Raw genomic sequence first — 16,159 nt, forward strand, 5'->3', positions numbered from 1 at the left:
TATATGAAATATATGTATCTTAAGTTGTTTTATTTATGTTTAAATCCTTTTAAGTTTTTAAAAAATGTTTTGTGTTTCTAAATCAATAAAGACATTTAGTGTATCAGCCAATTAGTTACCATTAAAGAGATGGAGTTGGGATTACTGAGGGTTATTTGGGGAAGTAAGATAAAGAATGAAAAAGGAAAAGACATAGAAACCATCAGATACTGTTTTGTGTTGTTTCTATCTCAGTGGACATACAGTTGAACTGTGGAGGCAACCCCAAATTTCAGGAGCACAAGTATCCCAAAGTGCTGCTTAAATAGTATTCCATGAAATAGATAATGACTGAACACCGGGCAACAAGTGTATTACTCTTAAGTGTAAAACTTAAGAGTTTATAAAACTCTTAAATAGACACTTGAAAACTAAAAGCCAAGAAAAGGGGCAATCTGGGCAAAAATTTGGGAAATAGAAACAAAGGTATGAGTGTTTTTTTGATCAATTAATGCTTGGCATATTCTAGACATTGTGCCAAAAGTTTGTGCATAAGTTTGTGCTTTCTCTCATTCTATTATATTTAACTCACATCAGTTAATCTCATTTTAGTCTCTGTTACATTATGTTTTACAGATGATACTAAAAGCCTACCCCAGGACAGTTAAAGGGCTTGGCTTTGTCTGTCTTAAAGAATGAGATATTAAATATATGCTATAGCGCTTCAAAAGTCACACTAGTATGCGATTGGCCTGAGTTTAGAAGAAGTGATGGATGTAAAAGTGGTCGTTGAGAATTGAGAAGCACAGGCAAACATGTAACATATCAGGATCTTAGAGTGAAAGAAACCAGGAAGTTGTTGGGGTCTACACATTTCCTTTGCTTCTGTTGTTGTTTTGTGGGTGAGTGTTTTTTGTTTTGCAATAGGGTCCAATTATTCTGGCTTTGTACTGGCCTTGTTTTTCAACCATATGAGCCTACGGATTAAGGCCATGCTATCGTACCTGATGAGCCTGTACATTTCAATAAATCATGATGAAGCACTTGGGAGGCTAATTTGAGGAAACATGAAATTCATAATATCATAGAACAACTCTTCAGTGATTAAGGAGTCACCTGGAGAACTGAAGAAATAATAGGTTTCTTAACTATCTCTAGGCAAGAACATGTGGAACAGAGGAGAAAATTATACTATCAAGTAAATTGTGCTTATTCTAGAATATCTGAAACATGTAGGGAAAGAAAGTGAGAGGTCTGAAAAAAGTCTTCTTGGAATCAAGAATCTTCTTTAAAGATTATTTTATGTATATGAGTACACTGTTGCTGTCTTCAGACACACTGTTGCTGTCTTCAGACATCGGATCCCATTACAGATGGTTGTGAGCCACCATGTGCTTGCTGGGAATTGAACTCAGGACCTCTGGAAGAGTAGACAGTGCTCTTAACTGCTGAGCCATCTCTCCAGCCCAAGAATTTTTTTTAATTAAAATAATTGTCTACCACATAATTCTGTGTAAATAAATTCTTGGTAGATGTTTATTTCTTGTTATGTAGATATTAAATAACACTGTGATGAATGTCTTTTGAGGGGGGCATCACAATATTGGTTCCTTCAAGAAGAGGACAATGCTGTTCTAACTGTCTCACTAAGAAATGAGGAATAGCCAACTACAGCAACTGGTTTGCTGATTGTGTGATGAGCATCATACAGTCTTAACCCAGAGACGACTTCTTAGACCTTAGTCAAGTGACATGATAGAGACATAGAAAATTTGTGCTATTTATAAGTTCCCTATTTATTTATTTTGTTCACTTGATAGTTGTAGCACATGCAAGTATCCATATGAGTACTTATTATGGTGAATATTATTTTAATGTAGCTGTGCATCTGTGCCTTCCATTTTCAAATGAGAATAAGCAAATTGTCAGGATGCTGAATTTTAAGACACCTTGATATTCTTTATAAATATGTCTTATAGAGAAAACTATCACTGAATAAATATCACATACTTTATAGGACATATTTAAATTTAAAATGGCTTTTGAGAACAAGCTCCCAAATTTCTAGAACATCGAATGTTGTTTCTTAAATATTGGCTATCAAAGGCTAACAAGAAGTATAGTAAAAACTGTGTCAGCAGGTTGTATTTATAGATTTGTATAGCTACACACACATATTAACAATTGGGAAGGAAAAATTAGCAAAATGAGACATGGTAGGGTTTGGAACGGGACTTGGGGAAGGGGTTGGAGAGGGAAGGGAAGGGAGAAAGGGATTTAATTATATTTTCACTTAAATGTGTAAGAACAATAAATTTAAAAATACCAAAAAAAAAAAAAAACCCCTCAAACACAAGATTATTATTATCAAGGAAGGAAAGAAGTCTGATCTTATTTTCAATTGATAGCTTTACGTCTGCGATACTTTCTCCCTTCAACAATTGTTTGCTAAACTCATACCTGATTGCTTACTGAAGGTTATTAATTTTTTAAGGATATATGGATTAAAAATAGTAAATCTAAGTGACAGGAGGGTAAGGATGGTTTAAGTCAGTCAAGCTACAGGATGTGTTGCATTTTTAAAGTGTCAAGCTCCCTTTTTTTTTTTTTTTTTTTTTTTTTTTTTTTTGGTTATCTGAGACAGCCCTGTGTAGCCCTGGCTGTCCTGGAACTCACTCTGTAGACCAGGCTGGCCTCGAACTCAGAAATCTGCAATCTGCGTGCCTCTGCCTCCCAAATGCTGGGATTAAAGGCGTGCGCCACCACTGCCCAGCAAGCAAGCATAAGCTCTTGAGCCTCCCTTATTGTTGGATTTCTCATTTTTACTTTTCCTCCTTACTGTTCTGATTCTCTTTATGTTTTGGTGATGTGTATCTTTTTAAATCCCAGTTTCCTGCTGTGGGCTTCAGATCCCGTCCCAGCCGGGTAACTGAGCACTGGCTAGGACATTGTTTTGACTGCCACTGTTTGTTCACCTGGGCTGCTCTCAGCGTTTACGTGATTGAGTTTCCTGTCATGGAGGCTGTACCCTATCCTTTTGTGGCAGGTGCTTTGTGGCTAACGAGCTATAAATATTTAATAAATAAACATGCTCTAATACATTGCTATTTACTTAAAACAGTTTAGCTCTTTGTTTTAAAAATAATACAAATGTGCTTTCATCTACTTTCCCCTCTTCAGATGTTGCCTTCTTTCCCAGTTATACTCATAACATTAGTTCCTAGAACACACTAGATATCCCAGTAAAATAGTGTTAAATGAATAAATGGATATGTATGTCTTTAGTCATCTTTTCTAGTTTATATACCAACTTTACAAGCTCTCTAGATCACCATATGCTTGCTAATAAGATAATCAGATGTTTCTCTAAGATCATTTATAATGGAATATTAACTCTGGATGCAGTCTTCAGTTTTAAGATTTATTAACTTTGAACAAATTCTTAACCTTTTTGTACTTCAGACTTGTTCCTCTATATACAGAACATACTAATAATAGTATCTATCTTTGAGGGTTTTGGAAGGATATAATGAAATAATGTAGTTAAGAGTGAAGGTTTTAGAGCTGGAGATGTGGCTCGGTGGTTACAAACACTGGTTGTTCTTTCAAAGTACCTGCATTCACTTTCCAGCACCCATATAATGGTTCACAACAATCTGAGGGGATCCAAAGCCCCCTTCTGGTCCCAGTGGGCATTGCATGCATAGGATGCAGACATACACACAGAAAGAACCCTTGTCTATGTAACATTACAACAGAGGTTAAAACAGTAAGAACAAATACAGATAGAGGCAGGTTTGGACTCTAGCCCATACCCAGACAGTGTTCCACAAGCTTTGTTTCCTTTAACTGTTATAATGAACTCCTTTATACATTACCCATATTTTATAATTGTCAGTTTTCCCCGTCTTTTAAATCTAAATATCTGTTCAGTGAAGAAGATGATGTTTTAAAGAAAGCCATATTTATTGTATCATTTCACTTGGAAATACTTTGTATTTATTTTTATTTGAGGGATGGATGGATGGATAGATAGATGGGTAGATGCATGGACAGATGGATGGATTGATTTTGTTGGGTGGATAATTAGATAAGCATAATGATCTTATTAGCAAGCATATGGTAATCTAGAGAGCTTGTAAAGTTGATGTATAAACTAGAAAAGATGACTAAAGACATCTTTTATGACATGGGGTTTCTCCATAGCCCTGGCTGTTCTAGAACTCATTGTGTAAAGCAGGCTGGCCTCAAACTCACAGAAATCTGCTTGCCTCTGTTTCCAGAGTCTTGGGATTAAAGGCATGTGCCAGCACATCTGGCTGATTAAGTTTAATTTTAAAGTAAAAATACCTCCAAGAGTGTGAAATTCCTTTTGTTGTTTCAGTAATGGCTGTGCACAGAATTCTGTGGAGCTGCCTGGCTTCCTGGTGCAAACGACGACCAGAAGGCTTTTGTCTCCACTGCTCCATTGATAGTATGCCCTTTGTGCTCCTAGCTGTTCCCCTCCAGAGAGATATTGGAGAGAAAGTGGAGCTCTTACCTCTGCACTCAGAAGTGAAAGCACTGCTGGGAGATGACTCTCTCCTGGCAGGCTGTGCACAGAAGGCTGTGGAGCAGCCAGGCTCCCTGGTGCAAATGGCTCGCCTGATTGTTCATGCCTGTAATCCTAACACTCAAGAAGCTGGGGCAAGAAGATTGATTGATATGAGCTCTAGGCCAGCTTGTGCTATGTAGGAAGATGCAAGCTATTCTAGGCTATAGTAAAACCCCGCCTTAGAACAAAACTTACAAAATCAATGTCACTGATAATTATTGCACAAAAGATAATTTGGCTTCAAAATAGAAGCAGCATTATTTCCATGGCCTGATAAATTATTTCTAGAAAAAAAATTGAAAAATTTTATTAGGAAATATACTTTATTTTACCTAACAACTCTCTGCATACATTTTTTCTTCAAAGAGGAATTATGACTGTTCCCTTAATCCTGGAGTATTATATGTATATGTGTGCCAGGGAATACATACACAAACATACCACCTTAGTTTTCGGGGGATTGAGCATATCCTGGAGCATGGTTTGCAAGCTCTCAATATTGAAATTCAACACCAGTCTTTGGCACATTGTTTCTTAGAATATAGCTAAGATTAAGAATAACAGCATTCTAGGATTTATAAAGTAATACTTAACATCTTAAGAAAAATAAGAAATGTAAAAAAATGCAGAAATGTAAAACATAAAGTTATTTTTACTTAATACTGATTTACATTTGTTGACCCTTTTTTCTTCTTAATAATTTGTGGGCAACTTTGTGTCATAGCTACACATTCTGTTTTGTGTTTTGGTTAAAATAGTGTAATGGTTATTTATTTGAAATAGCTATCTGCTTACTTAAGTTGTCTTTCAATAATGCTCTAGGGCAATTATCACAATCTCATAAAAATGTGGATGGCTTTATCTGTTCCAGGAATTTCAGTCATTTTGCCATTTTGAGACTTTTAGTAATCCATGAAGCCCATGATTCATTAGGTGTGGAAATTTTGGTAAATTAATAATCATCACTTTCCTATTATTTTTAGGCATTCCAGAAACAAACCAGACTCATTTTGATTTGTTCACAAATCAAAATCTTTGTTTTTCAAGATCGCATGGATGTTTTATATACATTTAGATGTGTACATTCCTCAGCCAGCTGATTTTTGGTTATATGCACTATACTATAAACCATATGAACTCCAAAGGGAAGTAAAAATAGAGCTCATGGCTTCAGTGTAAGGAGAAAAATTCTCTTGTTGAAATGCCTAGAAAAACATTTTAAGAAATTTATCCCTGCATTTATGTACTGAACAAATACCAGGTAATACACCAGGTAATAAGAGTAGGTACACCCAAGCTCTTATTTTATGAACTCACTAATCATTGAACCGAACAGAAGTCCTGACCTTCATTTAATCTAGTGGGAGAAACAGATAAAAAAAAATAAAAGAAGAAAAGAAAGGAAAAGCTAAGGTTACTAAAATTGTTCATGTGTTAGGTGATGTTGGCATGGAGAAAGAAAGGCAATGGGCAGGGAATGCAGATTCTGCAGGGTCCAGGAGAGTGGTCAGCAGCAGTCAGAGCAGGAAGGACAAGAGATATGGGAACACAGACATTAGCTTCTCTGTAGGAACCATTCCAGGTAAAGAAACAATAAGCAGATCCCAGTAGATGGTACCATTCCTAGTGTATCTGAAGAGCAGCAAGGAAGAGTAAGACTTAAAAAGAATAAAGGGAATGAAAGCAGACTGTTGTAGTAATCCAGTGAGATATAGGCTCACTCTTCTGTGGTTGAAAATTTGGAGGTATGGATATTCTGACAATTGGATATTAGCCATAAATGATAAAAGAATGAGAGTTTGGAATTTGCCACACAAGTGGGATTGCTCTTAGTAGACTACTTGCTATAGGAGAATAGAGTTTAGGCAGAAAGATTAATAAATGTTATGCTTTGACTATGTTTGAGATGTCAAGTAGGCAGCTGGCTTTTCATGACCTTTTCGGAGAGTTTGAAGTAGCAAGTCTAATGTTTTGGTAAACCACACTGGAAAGCAAGAGAGTAAAGGTCAGAAAAGGAAGATTTCAGGAGGAAGTGAGTTTAAGCTGGAGCATAGATACTGGAATAGGAGAGGAAGGGGGTTTTATTAGAGACAATAACCTAGACTCTCAGACAGAAAATAACCTAGACTCAGATTTGTCTCCACTGACAAATCTCAGGGTTTCATTAATTTGTTCTCTTCACTCCCTTCTTATAACTTTGTGCGTGAAAGAGTCTTGTCAAACAGTTAGTGCACAGACTTATTTGTGGACTAAACACTTTTTAAATTATTTTTACCCTTTGGTGGAGTTTATTTGGCAGTTCTCTCTTTCTAGAAAAAAGTGTTGGGCTTCTTGAGTTGTGAAAGTACGGCTTCTGCTGGCATGACCTGAGTCAGTGAGAACTTAATCTTGGAGCCCTGGACAGCTTGACAGAGGTCACTGGCACTTGTCAACTTGCCTACCTTAGTGTCCTTGTCCCAATACCACTGCATCCTAGTTATGGTTGCATAGAGTACCCTTGAAGCAGAAACAATGCATCATGCCTCCTTCTGTGCTTAGGTCATGACACTGGCAATATATGTGTGTGCTACTGCCAGAGTCTTAGTGCAGCCAGATGCTGAAGTTCATGTTTGGTGGCTTCTACGCAAGTTCACAATCTTCCCTGGGACCTCTTGTTTAGCTGTGATACAAAGCACCAGAAATGGGACGTGCCACCATGAGGTTAGGTGTGAAGATGCCAATGGCAGTATGTGGTTCTTGGGGTGGGCACAAGGCAGCACCACACCACCATATGCTCTGCCTCCCAACCTTGTGCTCACAATTTATGTCTAAGTCCTTCATGGAACTCGGTCTTGCCTTGCCTTCGCCATCATCCAAGTATTTTGTTTGTTTGTTGTTTGTTTTATGTAAGTGAGCGTTTTGACTTCATTTATATTTATGTACCACCTGCATGCAGTGCCACAGATCCAGAAGAGGACTTCGAATCCCCTGGAACTAGAGTTATTGATAGTTGTGAGCCACCATATGGATGCTGAGAATATAACTGGTGTCCTTTTGAAGACCAGCCAGTGCTCTTAACCCTTAGCACTCCAAATAATATGTCACAGGTTTGGCCGGGTGGTGGTGGTGCACACCTTTAATCCCAGTACTTGGGAGGCAGAGGCAGATGGATTTCTGAGTTCCAGGCCAGCCTGGTCTACAGAGTGAGTTCCAGGACAGCCAGGACTATACGGAGAAACCCTGTCTCGAAAAAAACGAAAAAACAAAAAAAAAAATTTGCTGAAAGTTAGAGCTTCTTAAACTTTGATTTCTTTTCTTTTCTTTTCTCTTTTTTAACATTGAAAAGTGATAATTTATTGTGCTGCCAAGAAAATTAAACTATTTCTATATAATGTCAACAATAGATTGGAAACTTTTTTTATTGTGGTTATTGTGGTATAAAGCAGATTATATTTAAATCTGCTTTAAATATACATTTTAACCATTTATAAATATACATTTTCAATATAGTAATTACAAAGCCTTTATTTCTTGTGCAAAAATGTTCTCTTTTTAAGGCAATTTCCATTTGTTGTATGTGTGCAGAAGGACTTGACATTTTACTTAGTGAACTCTGAGCTTTCTGTAGGCCTTAGAATCCCCACAGAGAGAAAGATTGGGTCCAGTAGAAAAGCAGAAATGAAAATAAATACCTTATTTCTAGAATAAACTTTTCCCCCTTTTTTGAAGACTGATTTTATGTTTGAATAAGTGATATTTTTAATTGTTTGGGTCATTACTTAAGACTTAGTTAAACATGTCTCAATACCTTGATTCCTGAGAAAAGAAACACTCAAAGTTGATGTCCATACCTGTAGTCTATGGAGCTTTAAAAACACATGAAACAAATACTCCTTACTTTGTCATTTCTTGCCTACTGTTTGTAATTAATTTGGATTCTTGTAAGTTATCTGTAATGTGTGTGGTTTAAATTATAACCTAGTTAACTTTGTACATTGGTTGTAATTTCTCCTTTTCTAGGGAACAAAGAAGGAAGAGATTGAAGGTGAAGAAGTATCTGGTTTAATTCAACCTGCAGAAGTATTTGCCCCCAAAAGCCTGGTGTTGGTATCCAGATTAGACTATCCAGAAATCTTTAGGGTAAAGAACTCATAGTATCTTACCAATTTATAATCTTGTGTAAATCTATTTTGAATGAACTAAGATGACCAGAGGGTTTTTTTTATTGAAAACATTGTTAGATTGAATTAGTTATTTACCAGTAAGTTAATATAAAATGTATGACATGAATAAGCAGATTTGTGTTGGATGAATGCTATCTCTAAATAAGTTACCATGACTATTCACACTTACAAGAGTATAATGTTTGCTTAAAAATAGATTTCATATTAATTAAATAAAATAATAAACCATAAAAATAATTAGCTTCAAGAAATTTAAAATGTACTCAGGGTAACACTGTGAATATGTTTATTACATTTGTGTTTTTAAATTACACTAAGTAGGATTATGTGAGATTTAGATGTCTGATCTTGTCTTTAAAATAATGTTTAGAGCCAGGCCTGATGACCCAAGTTAGTAATTGTAGTATTTAAGAGGTAAAGACAAGAAGATCTTAAGTTCTGGGCAAGCCTGGCTTATACAGCCAGATACCACTTGTTTCTTTCAGATTTTCCCCCATTTTTTAATATTCAGAATTTTCAAATATAAAGATGTATAAATATTTGTACTAATATACAAGTATAAAACTAGAAAATGAGATTATACATTATAGAATAAATAACAGCCTCATTATTACAATGACAATTATGACTCCTTTAGCATGTTTTGTGAAATACTATTTAGTATATGTAATTTCTACAAATTAATGACAGTTACTAATTTTTTAGTCACAATTTCAGTAAGCTAAAAGATTGAGATTATGTATTAGGATCAAGAAGGAATCAGAAAAGAGCTTCCTGCACCAGTAAGAGATTTTGAACTTGTGTCCTCAGCATTCCTGTAAAAGCCAAGCACATGGCTGAGCCCCACGCCTAACTTCAGTGCTGGGCGAAGCACACAGGACAGGGAGACAGGAAGATTCCCAGAGCTCACAGGCCAGCCAGTCTACTGAATCCGTGGATTTCAGATTCAGTGAGAGACCCTGTCTTCAAAACATCAGGTAGAAAGCTACTGAGGAAAGCTGTTGGCATCCTTCTCAAGCATCCCTGTGTACACATTGGGGTGCTCAGACCCACCCCAAATGTAAGGAAGAAAACGAAAATAAAAATTGCATTTCATCTTATTTTACCACTTATTGTCTTCTAAACTCAGCATGCTAATCTTGCCATCTTGCTATCTTACCTGTTTGCTGTCCTTTGTTAGTTTCTATCAGATAGTCTAGATCTATAAGAACCATATAACAACATCTTTTAATTTTTATCTTGAAGTATAGAGTTTCCTAAAATAAGTTTTAAAACAACCAGGCAAACAATATAGAGAAAACAATTCAGCCTTACAAATTAGCTGTAGTGGTTATCTAAACAGAGGTTCCTGTTTTACAAATTATGGCTTTCTACTTTCTATAAACTCATCTTAGAAGTTCATTTGGGTGTTCTGGTCCTAGAAGAAAATTTAATAAACCTGTTTTGTTGCTTAAGATTTATTTCATGTTCAATGTAGAGTATAATTGACATGGCTCAAAGATAAATTTTCCTAGCAGAGATGTCACAATTTATTTTTATTGACACTGCCATGAAATGACCACATGTACCACTCTCTGCAGGCTTGCCTGGGTTTGATCTACACTGTGCACGTGGACAGCCTGAGTGTCTCCTTGGAAAGTCTCATCGCCAATCTTTGTGCTTGCCTTGTTCCTGCTGCTGGAGGGTCTCAGGTAAATAGAACTAATTTATTCTGGGTCATTTAGTTTATGACAAAAAAGAAAGAATTATTCAAATATTTTTGTTTTAGATAGGATCCTACTTTAGGTAAACCTTGTCCCTATGATGTACCTTTTAGACACCTAAGAGTTCATTGTTTTCATAGGTCAAGAGGCTGATTTCAAGGGCTTGAGAGATGGCTCAGTGGTTAAGAGAACATAGTGCTTTTCCTGAGGACCTGAGTTCAATTCCTAGCATCTATATCACATAGCTTACAACTATCTGTAAGCCCGACTTCAGAGACATCTGACCTCTGTGGCCACTTGTTTTCATGTTCATGTATCCACCCCCAACCACATATACATAATTAAAGTAATAAAAATAAATCTTTAAAAAAAAGAAGCTGATTTTCAGATTGAGTTCCTCTTCAGCTTGCACAATTAGCAGACTATTTGATATAACTTCAAATCTACTGTTTAACTTTTTGGACATATCTTTCTTTAGAAAGAATTTTTCAATATGTTTTGGCTACATTTTTATTTTTGTACATAGTTACACTTCAATTATATTAAGTAAAAAAACTGAACAAAATTAGAAGACAAAATTAAGAAAACTCTTTTTGTAACATTGTAACTTCTTAAAATAGATTCCCTTTTCTCTATATCTTGATGTTTAAAAAAATGTCTTGGAAGCAGAAAAGTAAGAATCTTTGCTACCATGGTTTATTTGTTTCTAGGTCAACCATCTTTAAAAGCACTGGAGTTGGGATACAGCTCTGGTGAGAGAGAGCACATGCTCATCATGTGTAAGGCCTTCCTATCAACTCCAGTGCCAAAGAAATAGAAGGCTTGTCTTATTAGACCTTAAAGACATCTAGTTGGCTACGTATTTTGCTTTTTATATATTGAGTAAGAGAAACAACCCTCTGAAAAGTCATACCACTTGTCCTTAAGTCTGCCAAAAATGTTAGAGAGAGAGAGAGAGAGAGAGAGAGAGAGAGAGAGAGAGAGAGAGAGCGCATGAGCATAAATGCTGGTGTCCAAGGCATTCAGAGGCAGCAGATCTGTACTGTTAGTCCATTGTTAGCCTCCTGACATGGATGGTAGGAGCTAAGCTCAAGAGTGACTCTCTGGAAGACAGCAACACTGACCTGAGCCGTCTTTCCAGCCCTACAAAATGTGAAAGTTTAAAAAGAAAAGATGTTACGTATAGGGTAATTAACATTTTAACTCCCTTCTTTCTGAATTTCTTTTGTCTTAAATTACCTCCTCTCTTCTTTTTTCCTTCTTCTTTTTCCTCCTCTTCTTCCTTTTGTCCTCTTCCTCTTTGGTGTTCTCAGGACAGAATCTTAAAGTTGGTTTTTTTCCTCTCAGGCCTTTCCATAGAAGAAGCAGATGGTTTTGTTAACATATGTTAACATAGTCTTGGTCGGTTATAGTTGTTAGTGATATTTGTATCTTATCTACTGAGGTTTCAACTTCCATGGGATGAATTGTCTGATATTATTTTGATTTGTACACAGCATAACTTATATGTTTTAGGTTATATGTTTCTGTTTCTTATTGTCTCTTATGACTTTATATATGTTTCTCTCATTCTGCAGAAGCTATTTTCCTTGGGTGCAGGAGACAGACAACTGATCCAGACTCCTTTGCATGACAGCCTTCCTGTCACAGGCACTAGTGTGGCTCTTTTATTTCAGCAATTAGGTATGTCTTATCCGGGGTTTTAAAATATCTTCTTATAGAAGCCCGTGGCTGGAAAAAAATAATTTATGTTTTTATCACCTGACATGATAAAGGAAATATAAAGAGACAGTTTATTGTCTATTGTTGCTTATCTTTGTCAGGAAGGAAGAACAATGGACCAAACTTCCATAAGGACTTAATTTTGTGTCACCCATTGGCATAGTTTGGATATTTGGAAGCAAGTTGCATCAAAGAGAAAGGATAGATGAAGGACACTTTGCATGTACTGCTTGGTACGATTGAGGATGGAGATAGGCACATAAGGTGCTCCAGCCTGTCAAAACACTGTGACGACATATTTGAAGAGATATAGAGTTCTTTGCTAATTAGTACGTGAAAAGCTTACGTTGGTTATGCTTTAGTTCCTTTTTAATGTTAAGTTCACTCCTAGGCATTTACCCATGGCAAATGATAATGCACATTCATAAAAATATTTGTACATGAATATCCACAGCCATTTTATGCTAGTAAAAAATTGAAAGCAGGTAGGGAATTAATAATGCACATATACTAAACTCTGTGGTCTGTTCTCATGAGACATCCAACATAGATTAACATAAAAATAATTGTTATTGAATGAAATGGCATCACATAAAATGAATATTTTATGATTTGGTTTCTTAAATTGCAGTCTAGTCTGGTGGCAAAAACAGGTCTCCAACTACATCGTTGGCGGAAAGATTAAGATTACAAAAGTCATAAGGAAACCTTTTGTGGTAATGAATTTTGTAAATAAGTATGTCAAATTCTTAACTGAAAACATCTTCAAAAATGTGTGAATGTTTGTAGCATCCTTAAACAAAATTAAAAAAACTAGACACAAATGTCTGTTATGAATGGATTTATTATCAGTGGCAAATTATTCAGGCATACAAAGGAGCATAGTATTGATACATGCTGTATCATGGGTGTACTTTGAAACTATGCAATGAAAGAAGCCAGACACAAAAGCCATATATAGTATGATTCTGTTTATATCAAAAGTCCAGGATATGCAAATCCATATAGACAGAACCTAAAATAATATTTTCCAGAGGCCAGGATAGGGTACAAAGAAGTCCAGGATTTCTCTTGGATGACAAAATTGTTTTGGTTTAGATATTAATAGTATATGTCTTTGTACTAAACCATTGGATTGTATACTTCTTTTTTGTTTTAAAGATTTATTTATTTATTATATGTAAGTACACTACAGCTGTCTTCAGACACACCAGAAGAGGGCATCAGATCTCTTTACAGATGGTTGTGAGCCAGCATGTGGTTGTTGGCATTTGAACTCAGGACCTCTGGAAGATCAGTCTGTGCTCCTAACCACTGAACCATCTCTCCAACCTGAATTGTATACTTCTAAACAGTAAATTTTGTAATCTCAATATTCAAAAGCTAAGACAGAAAGATTGCCACAAGTTTAATGACAGCTTGAAATACAAATTGGAATTACTCTGCTTATAAAAAGGGAGTGGGTAAGTGTGGAAACATAAAATAGGATATTTCATAATACACAAACAATATACATGTCTCAGTAAAGACAAAATTACTATGTTTTTGTAAAGCAGCTAAGGAAACATCTTGTAGCTGTTTGAACTGAAGGGTGGTGGAATTGGAGTTTTGAAATTTTAATTACAATTAAAAGCCAGCATTTCAAAAAATTTATCTTTGAAAATGTCATACATGTACAAAATGTATCTTTGACATGTCCACCCTCTACTCCCTCTCCTGAGTCCCCAGCTCCCACTATCTGTTCCCCTTTTAACTTCATGTCCCTCTCTGACAAGTTTTACTTTTCACTCACAGATCAGTTAGTGCTGCTCATATGCTAATGGGTGTGGGGTCGTTCACTGCAGCATAAGAAACCTATCAGTGGCCACACTCCTAAAAACATGGCTGATCTTCCTCTAAGAGTCATCAGCTATCAACACATCCTGAGCAGGGAAGTGGCCGTACCAGGGGCTTGCCTAGTCCATGTTGAAATTTTATTTACTTATTTTTATTTTTATTTTTATTATTTTTTACATAGTTTACATCCTACTCGTGGCCCCATTCCCAATCACCCCCTTCCAATATCCTCCCTCTCTCCCCCTGCCCTTCTCTGAGTGGGTGGAGGCCCCCCTTGGGTATCTCCTGACCTGGCACTTCGGGTCTTCTGAGGCTTGGTGCTTGTTTTTTTCTTGTTGTATGTATGTTTGTTTTTTAAACCATGTTGGAATTTTTATCTGACAGTCTTTCACAACTCCTGTGTAGGAAGACAACCCCTGCTGTGGGTGCACATGTGCAATAGTGATGCTGTGTCCAGGGGACAACATTTCATAGTACTCCCTATCTTCCAGCTCTTACATTCCTTACTGCCCACTTTTGAAATGCGTCTGTGCCTTTGAGAAGTGGTGCAAGGGGCTGATATTGATGACACATCAATGAGTTCCTGAGTTTAAGGCCTCTTCTGGTAGAATGGTATATCTAACCTCCCCTTGAAACATCCTGTTGTCTTACATTCCTTTTTACATCCTTTATCTTAAAGAAGGTACTTTATAGAATGGATGTTTTCACCTTTCCTTAGAAACATCTGTTGTCTCACACACCCTTAACAAGCTTCCCTCCAAGACAGGAGGATTTAATCCTGGAGAAAATGGTTACACAATACTGGGAATAGTAAAATACATGACCGTGATATTGAAAGAACAGGAAGAGACACTGGAATCTGAAAGTTAACGTAGAGGTGGGGAAAAGAAGTACAGGGTGGGCAAACCAAACCTAAGGATAGATGAAGAAGCCTTATAAAACTCTGCTATTGATTTTCTCTCTGGTGACTGTCCAAGGTGGGTATAACCAGGAACACAGGGAGCACAGGAGTGGCAGAGCAGCCGGGACAGGGTCCATCCAGGCTCCATCCAGGCTCCATCTGTACCCAGGAACTGGCCTGAACCACAGCCATCTGTGCCAGGGGAGAGCTGGTCTCCCAGGGGTGCTGAGACAGGGTTGCAGGCCCAGTGGTGGGACAAATTCCAGCCAGAGAACGGTACCAACTAACACCAGAGATAACCACATGGCAAAAAGGCAAACACAAGAATGTTACCAACAGAAACAAAGAACACATGATGTCATCCAAACCCAGTTCTCCCACAACATCAAGTCCTAGATACCCCAGGATTTAAAATCACAGTTCATGATGCTGATAAAGGACTTCAAGAAGGACATAAATAACTCCCTTAAAGAAATACAGGCGAACACAGGTAAACAAGTAAAGGAATTGAATAAAACCATCCAGGATCTAAAAAATGGAAGTAGAAAAAACAAAGAAATCACAAAGGGAAACAACTCTGGACATAGAAAACCTAGGAAAGAAGTCAGGAGTCATAGATGCAAGCATCACCAATAGTATACAAGAGTGAGAAGATAGAATCACAGATGCAGAACATATCAATAAAAACATTGATACAACAGTCAAAGAAAATGCAAAGTGCAAAAAGCTCCTAACCCAAAACATCCAGGAAATTCAGGGCACAATGAGAAGACCAAACCTAAGGATTATAGATGTAGAAGAGAGTGAAGATTTCCAGCTTAAAGGGCCAGTAAATGGCTTCAACAAAAGAAAACTTCCTTAACCTAAAGAAAGAGATGCCCAGGAACATACAAGAAACCTACAGAACTTCAAATAGATTGGATCAGAACAGAAATTCCTCCCATCACATAATAATCAAAACACCAAATGCACTAAACAAAGAAAGAATATTAAAAGCACTAAGGGAAAAAGGTCAAGTAACAGATAAAGGCAGACCTATCAGAATTTCACCAGACTTCTTCCCAGAGACTATGAAACCCAGAAGATCCTGAGCAGATGGCATATAGATCCTCAAGGAACACAAATGTCAACCCAGGCTACTATACCCAGCAAAACTCTCAATTACCATGGATGGAGAAACCAAGGTATTTCATGACAAAACTAAATTTACACAACATCTTTCCACAAGTCCTACAGACAATAATGAATGGAAAACATCAAC

General features: G+C 36.7%; 1 protein-coding gene across 3 annotated transcripts in view; it reads left to right on the forward strand.

Annotated features, from left to right (window-relative positions):
• Positions 1-16,159, forward strand: part of Sbf2 (SET binding factor 2) — a 365,757-nt gene that overhangs the window by 157,068 nt on the left and 192,530 nt on the right. For all 3 annotated transcript variants that reach the window (XM_052201159.1, XM_052201166.1, XM_052201176.1), the window contains exons 4-6: positions 8,573-8,692; positions 10,317-10,427; positions 12,017-12,122. In XM_052201159.1, the coding sequence (XP_052057119.1) occupies positions 8,573-8,692; positions 10,317-10,427; positions 12,017-12,122 (337 nt within the window). The remainder of the gene's footprint in view (positions 1-8,572; positions 8,693-10,316; positions 10,428-12,016; positions 12,123-16,159) is intronic.

Source organism: Apodemus sylvaticus, chromosome 1 (assembly GCF_947179515.1).
Source record: "Apodemus sylvaticus chromosome 1, mApoSyl1.1, whole genome shotgun sequence".
NCBI lineage: Eukaryota > Metazoa > Chordata > Mammalia > Rodentia > Muridae > Apodemus > Apodemus sylvaticus.